The following is a 12,237-nucleotide window of genomic DNA, read 5'->3' on the forward strand; positions in this document are numbered from 1 at the left end:
CAGAAACTCTTTTTATCTGAACGGATTCTTTATTTCAAGGTCTTTCCAAAGCTAGATTGTCTTAAAAACACAGGACATGACACTAATCCACACGACATGCATTACAATGAAACCGGTTTAAGCCCTTGGAACCAAGTAAATTCTGGATTTGATGATTGATCCTTTCCCTTCATGGCTAAGCTTGAATCCTGGACAAACAGGAAACCCGACTACCTGACCCGCAGGAACACGGCCATCCGAGAACCTCACGACACTCTCCATGTACTGAGGATGAAACTCAGCTCCTCGGTTTGCTTCAAAGTGACTCGGAGATGGGTCGAGCGAGAATGCCAATAGGTGAAGCAGCCAGACTGCTTTAGCCAACCCCAGGAACTCTCCATAGAACTGACTTCTTGGGTGGTTACCAGCTAGAACCAGCTCCCTCTGTTCCGAGTCCCCGAACAAGGATTCCTCCATCTTGTTGTGAATGATCGAAAGGTACTTCTTTGAGCAGAACTTACCAAAATGGCAAGTCGGTAAGATCCCAAGCAACTCCATAGGATCCATTGCTTTCATGTCTTTGAACTGCGCAAAGCAGTCACGACGGTATTGATCCGGGTTGATAAGAGAAGAGAGGCTTCCGTCCATGTAAAACGTTTCGTGGTCGAATCCTTGGAAGATTTTCCGACAGATGTAAGACTCGAGAGCGAATTTCGCGTGCTGGTTCGGTACAGAGGACTGAACCGATGATCCTATCGTAGAAGCTGCCATCCCGTCTGATGCAGCTGAAGCTGCTTCAATGGAGCGAACAGCAGCTGCAATGTCCCAATGTGCAGCTCGCATTAGAGACAGTAGAATCCCTGTGAATGACTTTGATGCTTCTCTCACCTGAATCATCGTCACTTCGAATAACTCCGGCATCGGAGATACAGCCACTGTTCATTTTCCATCACAAAGTTGTAAGATTTGAGAGATGTTACAAATAGAATTCGGATTAAAGAAGAGAAGAAAAGAGTGACCTTGAGTGCTGCAGTTAACTTTCCGGCTTGAAAGCAATCGGTGTTTCTTGCCTCCGTTACCATTAGCCATGGAAGTGGCCATTTTGACTTTCTCCTTCAGATTCTCAATCTCATTGTCTTTCGCCTTCACCTCTTTCTTCAGCTCCTTCACGATGGCTTCGTACGGCGCCACCGCCTCTCTCAGCATTCCTCTTCCGCTGTCGTTTTTCCTCCGGCCACCACTTCCGGTGCCTCTCATCCTCCTGAATCTCTCCCTCAGCGAACCGATCCTTCTCAGCTCAGCCACCATCGCCATGTCAGCGTCGTGCATCTTCTCCGGATCCCACGGCGAGTGAGACTCCTGAAGCGCCACGTAAGCTCTCTTCAAAGCTGCGGCCGCCGTGAACACTTCCTCCATCACCATCTCCATATCCTGCACCGCCTCCACGCTCACGCCGCTCCCTCCGCTCTTGCTCTTTGCCCTGATTGTCTCCTCTTTACCATACTCCTTCTCCAATGCGTCTTCGTACTGAATCTCTCCTTCTTCCTCCTCCTCCACATCCAAATCCTCTTCTTCGGTATCGTACTCTCCCCGGCGGTTCCCAGCGAGATCTTGACGGCCGGCGGAGAGTGGATGCAGCAAACAAGAAGCCGTCATTCGCTGAATCAGATCCGAGAAGTTTGAAACCTTGTTCGACATTTCTCCTCGCTTCTTCGCCTTGCTGAATTCGCCGCTCCGACTGCAAACGCCGTCAAATACGAGAAACGGTGAAGCAAAATCAAACTTCAGGAATTCATGGACGGAAAGTCACAGAAGCTTACCTTCGGGACTGATGATTGTTGTTGTTCTCCGATCGCAGAGCGAATCTCGGAGGATCTCGATTGAACTGAACTGAGTACCAGTACTCAATGTCCTTGGGCTCAGTGTCTAAGCTCTCTCGATCAGTCTTCTTCTTCTTACTGCACAGTGAACAAAATCAACTCGGACAGTCAACGTCACCGGGATAATTATTTCTCCGGCCAACGAACGGAATAAACCGGAGATTTCTGGTTATTGTTTTATCCTAATCTCACAGAGAGTGAGACAGTGGAGAGAAGAAGAGGCAATAAGTTCGTAATTACCGAATTACCCCTTTTATCATTTTACGCTTTGACCTTTGATTTGACTCCTAAAAGCTTTACCTCGATTTTGGGCCCTCGGGAAAAAGTTTTGGGTCTTTCCACAACTTTCTTATTTAATTTTACAATCGCACATGATCGGATGGTGCTCTTTCGTTTTTCTCTTTCTTGATATAAGCCACGTAGGGCTGGGCAAAATATCAGTTATATTTGCTTCGATTCGTTATTCGTTTCGATTCCATCCGAAAAATCCGGATATCCGTAATTTTATGGAGCAAAGCAAATACTAAAATTTGATATCCGTTAAAAACGAAGCAAATCACAAATACTAAAACAAATTAAGACGGATATCCGCTCCGCTCCGGTATAAATATATATGTATATATAAATATATAATAAATCATATAAAATGTATAATTATTATATATAAATGTAATTTTTGTAAGTTTTTGTTTATAAATTTGATTATTATAAATATTAAAACTTAAAAAGTTAAGAAAAAATATTTTTTTAAAAGAAAATATTGTTATTTTTAACTAAATTTTGAATTTTTTAATATTTATTTTATATATATTATTATTTAAATATTTTTGTGGAGCGGATCAGATATCTGGTAAATATTCAGATTTTTGGCGGATATCCGGAAAACGGATATCCGGATAATTACGGAGCGAATACGGATCGGAAACATGATTATCCGGACAGAGCGGAGCGGATCACGAATATCCCTAAAATTCAGGATATCCGCTCCGTGCCCACCCCTATAAGCCAGTATTGTTTTTAAATCCAAGGGTAATTTATATTAGTAAAAAAATATAACAGAGGTTTTGTAATTTATAAACATCATTCCATCTTTCAAATTTTCATCGTTTATCACATTTAACCTTATTTATGAAAATAATGTATATTTTTGGACAAAAGTAAGTTTATTTTATAGTTTAATTGTTTTCTTAATACTTTCTTTTTGTATTCTCTCCTAAAAGTCAAAGTGGTATATGAAATCTAGTCATTAGTCATTATTAAGTGGTAGTTATCTTAGTTCTTTTTTGTTAATCACTCTTTCGATTGGGTCGAGGAAGTGATTCCATTAAGTCATGACACGGATCTTGCCTTAAATCAAATCATATCAAAAATCATTGTCCTTTTTTTATAGAAAATATAATATAAAAATATATCGATAAATCCAAAATATATTATTAAACTCGTTCCATTTAAAAACAAACTTTTGAACTAAGCATACTGAAGATATATATTCCAACGCAAAGAAAAAAAGGAATATTCACCTGTGATTCCTGGGATTAAGTGAACATAAAAGTATGCCTGGCAACATTCTCTCTCTATATAATATATGAACAAAAAAAAGGATGAAGATGAAGATGAACATTAAAAGTTTGGCATATAAATAGAGCATTCAATTGAAGATTTTAGGGAAACAGGCCAATGAGAAAAAGGGTTTTGATGTGACAAGTATCGAATTTATTATTAAATAATGAATATGATTGAGGGGGTGGGATCTCAAAATTTTCCTTGTTTTAAGTTTCGACATCTAGCCATTTGTTGTGTAGTTTGTTCTTACAAATAATATGAAGTTCACTGGATATCCAAAATCATAATTGGAGTCAAAATCATAACTTGAAAATCCTGCCAAAATTTCTTGTTAGATGATTGCTTTAAACTGTTTATCTTTCCTGATGTCCATAAAAAAAAAACAACTTGTTTATCTTTCTTATGTGCTTGGTGTTTCTATAAAGATGATTTTCAGACCAACCCTATATCTTGTTAGATGATTGCGTTAAAACTAAGTATTTTTTTCTTTGAAACTAGGGGTCAAACTTTCTATTCAACACTATCACTTACCAGTTGTTATATATATATATATATATATATCAAACTGGTTTATTACTTGACAGTTTTTGACTCCTTCACAACGCGACCTCAAACTTTCTCACCGCTTTTTTATTGAATTTGTTTTCTTCTTAACCCAAATTAATATTTTTTGCAAGTTTGACCTAAGAGCATCTCCAAAGGCAACTTCAAATTTGAGGTTGGCCAAACCTCAAATTTGAGGATTGATGGTGTTTGTCTCTAAAGGTAAAACCTCAAATCTAATCTCATAAAATTTAAAATATTACACTATAGTCCTTATTTTTAATCATTATTAATAAAAAATTATATTACTTTATAAATAAGAAAAACATACATAAAAAATATCATTAACTAAAATTATATTATAAACTTTATAACAAAATACAACATTAGATAAAATTACAGAAACATAATAATTAAAACACACAGACTAAATTATAAATGGTTACATTTCATCAAATTATTCAACAAAACTATTTTTATAATACTCTCAAATATGATCAATTTTAGTTTTTAATTTCAATTTTTAATTTTATTTTATATGAAATTATAAAATTTATGAAGATAAATGTGAAATATTTATGAGATAAAAAACTGTTTGGATTAAAATGATAAACATAAAAAAAGAAAATAATTATTTCTGAAGTATATAATTATAAGGACTAAAATGCAAATAAAAAGCTTCAACCTCAAAATTTAAGGTTTTAAGGTTGCCTTTAGAGTGAACAAAACCTCATATTTGAAGATTTGAGTTGTCTTTAGAGATGCCCTAAAAGTACAATTATACTCAGTATTTGGTTCTATTCATACACTAAAAACAGAAGTGGGAACCAAAGATCTTGTTGTTCAAAAAAAAGGAACCAAAGATAGTTTCCAACCAACAGTTTTGACAAACAGTTTTGACAAATCTAGTTCTCCCATTAATTTTTTTTATAGATTTTCTTGTACTAACTTTTTTATTGTGTATTTCAAATTAACAATGACAATGAACAACGTTTTTAAATTTGAAGTATGTACATATCTCTTGTAAATATCAAAGACACTACTTTTTTTTTTAGAATTTTCAAATAGTTTATTTTTTCGCGTATCCATTTTTATTCCTCTCCGTTTAGTTTTGCTCTTTAGTTTAATGTAAGACTTGGTTCAACAATGGTAACTTAGAAGCAGAACCATAAATAATGGGTGTGATACGATGATAGCTAGGGTCCAGTAAGAGGAAAGGGTGTGTCCAAAGGTGTAGGACATGATTAGGCACGAAGACAAAGTGATATGTGTGGTGTCCCCAAAAAAAAATTAACTATGTTGTTAATTAGCATTTGTGTTTTACCAATCTTTTGGACTCACCTATTCAATCATGCTTTCTCCTATATTCTTCTACTCTTATTTATCTTCTTGGCCATTTTGTTTTCTTCGTCCACACATATATTTATATTATACATATCATGATATCATATTGGGCTATTTAGGTAGATGACTATACTGGTAGGACTTAATTGGGTAGATAAAAGAAGGACCATCAAAATTCATGAGATCACAAAAAGGACCATCATCATAAAGGTTTTATTTCTACTTTGGGATCCAAAAAGGATAATCAACCTCACGTTAATGCAACTCTCCTTTGTCTTGGATCAGAACAAGAAAATGAAGAAATATAAAGACTAGCTCTAAGATTATGCGTGTTGTTTGATGAGAGTGAATGGATCGGGTTTGATTGTAGAACAAGATGACGAGCTTCTGGATTACGATACGACATAGATTGATCCGGATCTACTCTGTGCCCCAAAGAAAGCTCTATTTTCAAACTAAAACATTGAACTTCAATGTTTTAGTTTGAAAATAGCTCTATTGAAGAAATTGCATGCTTTCATTATTCATTTGTGTTATTTTCAGTTACTAAAAATAGAAATTCTTTCTAAAAGTCTTCTAGCGTCACAGTTTTTTGTCATCGTCTGAAATTGTCAAAATTAGCAGCACCAAGTGATACTTGCGATGGAAGTAACCTCTTTTTCTCGAATAAATTGAATTAGTTAGAGCATCTCCAACAATGGGATAAAGAAAGGTTCTTCATCAATAAAGTAAATAAAAAAAAATTAAAAAAGTAGGAGAAAAATTATAGGAGAAGCTCTTAAAGCTCTTATATAAGAGACTCATAAAAGAAAATCTCTACACCTGTCAATTTTTAATTGGCTTATCTGTTTAATAATAGTTAAAATTAAATCAAATAACTAAATTATATTAAAATAATAATATCTTAATAATATTAAAAACCTCTTTTTGTAGAGCTTAGGAGGTGGTTTTAGGCACTTAGGCTAGACCCGCAAAACAAAAAATTGTTCGAACCAACACAGTATCTTGGGCCATGTTTTTTATAAATGGGCCGAAAAAATAAACCTTTGAAATTTATATTTTATGAAATAATAAAAAAATTAAGATTCTCTATCAGACAGAATATAGGGTTTTATTACGAGCATATATCAGAGATGCTGACAGACAGACTAATACGCTGTCGTATTTTAACGTATTTTTCTCAAAATTCCAAAGAATTTCTTTTTCCACCTTTTTATCTGTGCAATAAAATGAAATAACAATTAAATCCATCTAAAAAGGCGTAAGAGGTCTGGATTCGTCAAAAAGGTCTTCAGAATCCAAACGTCTTATGGTTTAGCTCTCGATTTTCTCCATCGCTTTCTTCTTCCTCCGGCTTCAAGTCGCCGGATCTTCCGGATTTCGATTCACTTTTTTTCCTTGTCCCAGACCTAGGCTTCATGGTTTTCTGATTCCGCGTTTCAGGTAACTTCAGCTTCTGGGAATCGGAATTTGTTTCCTAATTCGCTAATAGATCCATCTTTATCGTCATTATTGCCTTGAATAGCTTCTGGTGATTTGATTTTCTGAGTATTGCTGCTTGATTTGTAGGAAAGAGGCATGTAATTCAGGATTTTCCGGCGATTTGGTGGACGTGTGGAGAAATTTTTTCGAGTTTAGTATTCCTAGAAAGTTTTTCTCTTTTGCTTATAGAGTTTGTGGATTAATGGTTGAAGGAGAAGATGGTCTTTCGATGGGTTTGAAAGGATTTCATTTCTTCGTGAAGGTGAGATTGTTGGAGATTGCAAGTCACCTCATTCGTATTCACGGGTTTGCTTGATCATAGGACTTTGCAAAAATTGAGGGTTTTGGTTGTTTCGTATGAGAAGGTGTTTAGGTCTTTTAGCATTTCAAGCGTCTTTTAAGCGATTTTTATTTGAGCTTAGAGATGGATGAAGAGGCTACTTCTTGGATTAGGAGGACAAAATTTTCTCAAACGGTTTCTTATCGTCTGAATTCGTCAAAGTTAGCCTCTCTCCCTTTTAAGGTAAACCAAGAGAAGTTTTCTGGGCTGAAAACAAGACCCCAGACATTAACGTCTTCATCATCATTGGATCCGAAGTTGGTTTCGAGTAACTCACAGACGACTACACAGGATTCCACGAGTTTGAAAGCTGATGTATATGTTGTTGATTCGGAAATACAGACAAATCCGGTAACTAATAAACATAGATCTGTTTCTCCCTCGCCTCAGATGGCTCTTCCTGATGTGTTTAAGGAAGCAAGGTCTGAGCGTAAGAGATTTTCTACTCCACATCCAAGAAGAATGGACTCAGAAAAGGGAATGAAGCCAAAGTTATCACATAAAAACTCCTTTGAAAAAAGGTCGTTCAACTTGAGGTCTCCATCAGGTCCTATCAGAGATCTTGGTACCCTGAGGATTCAGGAGAGGGTGAAGAGCAAGAAGGACACAGGGTGGTCTAAGCTTTTTGATAATGCTGGTCGTAGAGTGAGTGCTGCTGAAGCTGCTGAAGAGTTCCGCGTCGATATGTCAAAGCTGTTCTTTGGGCTTAGGTTTGCTCACGGGCTATATAGCCGGCTTTACCATGGAAAGTATGAAGATAAAGCTGTTGCCGTGAAGCTTATCACTGTGCCTGATGATGACGAAAGTGGATGCTTGGGAGCTCGTTTAGAGAAACAGTTTACCAAGGAAGTCACCCTTTTGTCCCGATTGTCCCATCCAAATGTTATTAAGGTGATTCGAGTCTCTTTTGTTATTTTCTTTAGGCCAGTGTAGGTGTAATGATAGGTTATCGGTTTGTGAGCTAAAATTTTCTTCTCTTATTTGTGTGCTAAAACAGTTTGTGGGTGCGTATAAAGATCCGCCTGTGTACTGTGTCCTCACGGAGTATTTACCTGAAGGATCTTTAAGATCTTTTCTGCACAAGCCTGAGAATAGGTCTCTTCCTCTGAAAAAGCTGATAGAGTTTGCTCTAGATATTGCAAGAGGGATGGAATATATTCACTCACGACACGTAATTCATCGGGATCTCAAGCCAGAAAATGTTTTGATCGACGAAGACTTCCAATTGAAGATTGCTGACTTTGGCATAGCGTGTGAGGAGGAGTACTGTGATATGTTGGCTGATGATCCAGGGACGTATAGGTGGATGGCACCCGAAATGATAAAACGGAAACCTCACGGACGTAAGGCCGATGTGTACAGCTTTGGACTTGTTTTATGGGAAATGGTTGCTGGAGCAATCCCTTATGAGGACATGAATCCTATTCAAGCTGCTTTCGCAGTCGTACACAAGGTAATATATTCTGCGTGTCTCCCTACATATTCTCGTGATTGTAATCTTTCAGCCCAAGTAGGTTTTTGGTCCTTTATTAGAGACCTGAAAAATGTTAATATTTTTGGTTTCAGAACATTAGGCCGGCTATCCCTGGAGATTGTCCAGCAGCCATGAAAGCTCTTATAGAGCAGTGTTGGTCGGTTGCGCCGGATAAGAGACCGGAGTTCTGGCAGATAGTGAAAGTGCTTGAACAGTTTGCGGCTTCATTGGAACGTGAAGGGAGCTTGAATCTGACCTCAAACAAGATCTGCAAGGATCCAAGAAAGGGTCTGAAGCATTGGATTCAGAAGCTTGGACCGGTTCAGGGAGGAGGAGGAGCAGGAGGCAGCAGCAGTAGCGGCCTTGGTGGCTCGGCCTTGCCTAAGCCTAAATTCGCTTGAGAGATGTGAAGCGTCGTCTCTTTTTGTAAATCTTATATATATGAAATACAAAAGAAGGGTTTTGTGTTGTGTTATGTTGTGTCCTGTCTCCTGTCCCTGTTTTGTGGGTTGTGATGTGATCTTTTCATCTTTCATCTTCTCTGGATTTGTTTGTGTAATGACAATCAAACTGGGGAATGGTTGTGATTTGATGTTTATGGGATTCAATATCGTTTCTACTTTGTGGATTTCTAGTTTAAATATTTTATGTGGAATCTTAATGGCTTAATCAAACATTATTCACACAAAATACTGTTAGGAATCCATCTATTCTCATCCTTGATGATTTTAATATCAAATCTCTCGTTCGTTTGTTGGTGTCAATCATCTCTTCTATTGCAAATCTATTAACAAAACAAATAATATTCACAATTTTGTTCTTTTATAATAATAGCAGTTGTCCAATTTCCTAAATCCTATCTTGTGAACAAAGATTTACATTCCGTACGAGTAAAACAAAGAGATATCATCATCATACAATGACGAAAAAAAAAGAGTATATGAGAGTATTTGGTAATGTGTTCATAGAGAGAGCTACTCAGTGCTCTTCTCATCGTCTATGATCCTTGGTAACGCGAATCTGTCTGAGTCACGACCCACGAAGCTGTGCGTTGCTGAAGAAGACGAAGAAACAGAGGCAGAGGAACAAATCATTGTCTCCTTCATCTCTCTCCTTATAGCCCATAGCTTTTCCACACATTCTTTCATACTCGGTCGTGTACCTCTAGTCTGGGAAACACATTCGCTCGCCAGTCTCAACATCTTCTCAGCCACTTCAATGGCGGCTCTGTTTCTCTTGAGCAATGGATCCATTACAAGAACAGCTTCATCGTTTTTGAGTCTCCTCAATGCCTTCACAACAACAGAGTTTCTCTTTGTTTTAAAGGTTTAAGATTCTCTCGAGCTTATGGTGAAGCAAAGCTACTAACTTACCCATTTAACCGTGAGTCTGTCTTGTCGTGGTCTCTTTAACTCAATGGGTCGTCTTCCGGTGACAAGCTCTATGAGCAGAACACCAAAAGAGTAAACGTCGCTCTTGTCGGTTAGTTGAAACGTCCTGAGATAATCTGGATCAACATACCCTGCAGATCCTTTGACCTGAGTCGAGATATGAGTAGCCCCTGGATCTTCAGAAACCAAACGAGCAAAGCCAAAGTCTGCAACTTTGGCTCTGAGTTTCTCCGTGATGAGGATATTTGATGCTTTTATGTCTCTGTGTATTATTGGAGTATCTGCATTCAGAAGTGATCGTTGAGGTTGTTCTTGGCTTACAAAATCCACAAATGCATATCTTCTTGGCACTAAAGCTATATTGTAAGATCGGTAAAAACAGAGAAGAGTACCTGTATATGTGTGCAGGTAGGTCAATGCATGAGCTACATCAATCGCAATCTCAAGACGTTCTGCCATTTCAAGGCGTTTACCTCGTAAACCTGAGTTGAGAATTCTAAGTACAGAGAGATTTTGTATTTGGAAACTTTGTCTATGCTCTAAAAGTTGAGAAGAAAAGGAAGAAGAAGAAGGAAGTACCTCTTGTAACTTACCATCTAGATGTTCTCTTAGGTTTCCATTGCCAACATACTCAACAACAATAACCCTTTCGTCTTCATGTTCCAGAAAGCCGTAAAGCTTCACCAAATTCATATGCTCGATCTTTGACAATGTGTATATTTCATTCTTGAACTCTAGCAACCAGCTTCTTCCATAGTTGTTCTGCCACAGGATTTTCAGTTTTAGATCATATCTTTCTCCGAACTAGTATTAAAAAGATAAAAAAAATGAAAGATTTCAACGAGCACCTTTCTGGCACGCTTGATGGCAACAAAAGTTCCATCATCAAGCTTTCCTTTAAAAACAGTTCCAAAACCGCCTTCCCCAATCTGATGAACCGTTGCAAAATTTGCAGTTGCTCTCTGAAGCTCCCCAAAAGAAAAAATCACTGGGCCAAGGTGCCAACTTTTGCTACAAGAAGAATCTTTCCCATTGTTTTGAAATCTTGAACCAGAAAATCGATATTGACTGCCTGAGACCCTTCTTTCTATTGACCTTCCAAAAGAGCTTGGTGACGAATAACCAGTCCAGCCTGATACTGCACATTATACAAGAAACAAAACAAAAAAAAAAAAAAGAAAAAAAAAAAGATTGTTACAGTAATATAGAGATCATAGACTCATCCATTAAAAGACCCTCAGGTTTTCTTGATAGTAGGCATACATTTTCAAAGATTCTGATTCAAGAGAGGATGTTTTAGGAAAGATACGATCAAAACACCAACATGCTTACATGTAGAATCTGCTCTGTCGATCGTGCTGCTCTCTCCAGGATCAGATCTACATTTTCTTGGCTTTAAATTTCTCTGTCCCGAGAAAATAAAAGCAAAGACTCCTACTACTTTCTTGGCTGCCCGTCTGATAGCACCCAAGGCAGAGACATTCCTCGCCTTCTCGCTAGAACTACCTACATCACTCCAATCATACTCAGAATCGGCTTTTTGATGTTTTCCGTTTTTTGGGAAGAGGAGAGGCGTAGGGGTTCTGCTCCTCATTGGTATATGTCTAAGACATGGTTATAGCAATGAAATTGTTTCTAATGTCCAAAGTCCAAGAAAGAAAGTTTGTTGCAGTCATGTAAGTTTTTTTTTTCTTTTCTTTTTGTTAAACGCCAGATGTATGTGTGCATATAATATAAGCATAATGACACATTATTATCTGTATATATGTTCTTTAATGTGTTGTAGACTGATTCAAATTTGAGCTTGATTGGTCTTGCAAGTTTTGCTGTTATTCTATTTTCCATAGTCAATGAAAATGAGTAGCGATGTTTTTGATGAGTTTTTGTATACATTTGACTTTTCGACACAAGAAGACTCGAGACTAGATAACGACTAATTGATATTAAAACCTTTATTTAGTCTAGTCTAAGGAGAAGAGGAATATAAGAAAAGAAAACTAATCACACGTTTTTTGTTAAATTTCTTACTCTTGTCTAAGTAACAGAGTCAAAAGTTATATAAAACCTAAAAGTATTGCTCTTAATCAAGCTATCTACAGATCCTATACTTATCTAGATTACACTTAGAAATCAATAAAGTATTTGGGGAAGCAAAATACATACCTTCGTGCTAGATGATTCAATGTAGAACAAGCCTTCAGGTTGCACCTGAAATAAAGTTTTATTCAAGAACATTGAGCA

The 12,237-nt window shown here is 37.1% G+C and overlaps 3 protein-coding genes across 4 annotated transcripts; 1 reads left to right on the plus strand and 2 right to left on the minus strand.

The window, feature by feature from the left end:
- Positions 1-7: 7 nt before the first annotated feature.
- LOC18018705 (protein GRAVITROPIC IN THE LIGHT 1) lies at positions 8-3,462 on the minus strand. The gene is made up of 4 exons (XM_006400954.2): positions 3,380-3,462; positions 1,800-1,937; positions 999-1,717; positions 8-914 (listed from the first exon to the last, which is right to left on the minus strand). Exons 1-4 carry the CDS (start codon positions 3,424-3,426, stop codon positions 118-120), a joined length of 1,701 nt encoding a protein of 566 aa, XP_006401017.1. The 5' UTR covers positions 3,427-3,462; the 3' UTR covers positions 8-117.
- Positions 3,463-6,568: 3,106 nt separating this feature from the next.
- On the plus strand, positions 6,569-9,248 carry LOC18018704 (serine/threonine-protein kinase HT1). Its single transcript, XM_006400959.2, has 4 exons — positions 6,569-6,752; positions 6,879-8,022; positions 8,129-8,584; positions 8,698-9,248. Exons 2-4 carry the CDS (start codon positions 7,216-7,218, stop codon positions 9,004-9,006), a joined length of 1,572 nt encoding a protein of 523 aa, XP_006401022.1. The 5' UTR covers positions 6,569-6,752; positions 6,879-7,215; the 3' UTR covers positions 9,007-9,248.
- A 162-nt stretch (positions 9,249-9,410) lies between these two features.
- On the minus strand, positions 9,411-11,675 carry LOC18018706 (calmodulin-binding receptor-like cytoplasmic kinase 1). Of its 2 annotated transcripts, XM_006400960.2 has the most exons (6): positions 11,329-11,675; positions 10,845-11,134; positions 10,590-10,758; positions 10,389-10,478; positions 9,979-10,277; positions 9,411-9,897 (listed from the first exon to the last, which is right to left on the minus strand). In XM_006400960.2, exons 1-6 carry the CDS (start codon positions 11,588-11,590, stop codon positions 9,580-9,582), a joined length of 1,428 nt encoding a protein of 475 aa, XP_006401023.1. In that variant the 5' UTR covers positions 11,591-11,675; the 3' UTR covers positions 9,411-9,579. The 2 variants fall into 2 exon arrangements, with proteins under 2 accessions (XP_006401023.1, XP_024012711.1); XM_024156943.1 differs by having other exon boundaries at positions 10,389-10,758.
- Positions 11,676-12,237: the final 562 nt, after the last annotated feature.

This window comes from Eutrema salsugineum, unplaced genomic scaffold (assembly GCF_000478725.1).
Source record: "Eutrema salsugineum unplaced genomic scaffold, Eutsalg1_0 scaffold_2, whole genome shotgun sequence".
In the NCBI taxonomy this organism is placed as follows: Eukaryota; Viridiplantae; Streptophyta; class Magnoliopsida; order Brassicales; family Brassicaceae; genus Eutrema; species Eutrema salsugineum.

Coding starts and splice junctions, on each gene's coding strand:
- LOC18018704 (XM_006400959.2), top strand. CDS start 7,216: ATGGATGAAGAGGCTACTTCTTGGATTAGGAGGACAAAATTTTCTCAA. Junction 8,023..8,128: donor CCCATCCAAATGTTATTAAG/GTGATTCGAGTC, acceptor GTGCTAAAACAG/TTTGTGGGTGCGTATAAAGA. Junction 8,585..8,697: donor CTTTCGCAGTCGTACACAAG/GTAATATATTCT, acceptor TTTTGGTTTCAG/AACATTAGGCCGGCTATCCC.
- LOC18018706 (XM_024156943.1), bottom strand. CDS start 11,590: ATGAGGAGCAGAACCCCTACGCCTCTCCTCTTCCCAAAAAACGGAAAA. Junction 10,759..10,844: donor CCATCAAGCGTGCCAGAAAG/GTGCTCGTTGAA, acceptor ATCCTGTGGCAG/AACAACTATGGAAGAAGCTG. Junction 9,898..9,978: donor ACAGACTCACGGTTAAATGG/GTAAGTTAGTAG, acceptor GTTGTTGTGAAG/GCATTGAGGAGACTCAAAAA.
- LOC18018705 (XM_006400954.2), bottom strand. CDS start 3,426: ATGTTGCCAGGCATACTTTTATGTTCACTTAATCCCAGGAATCACAG. Junction 1,718..1,799: donor AACAATCATCAGTCCCGAAG/GTAAGCTTCTGT, acceptor CGGCGTTTGCAG/TCGGAGCGGCGAATTCAGCA. Junction 915..998: donor AGTTAACTGCAGCACTCAAG/GTCACTCTTTTC, acceptor GAAAATGAACAG/TGGCTGTATCTCCGATGCCG.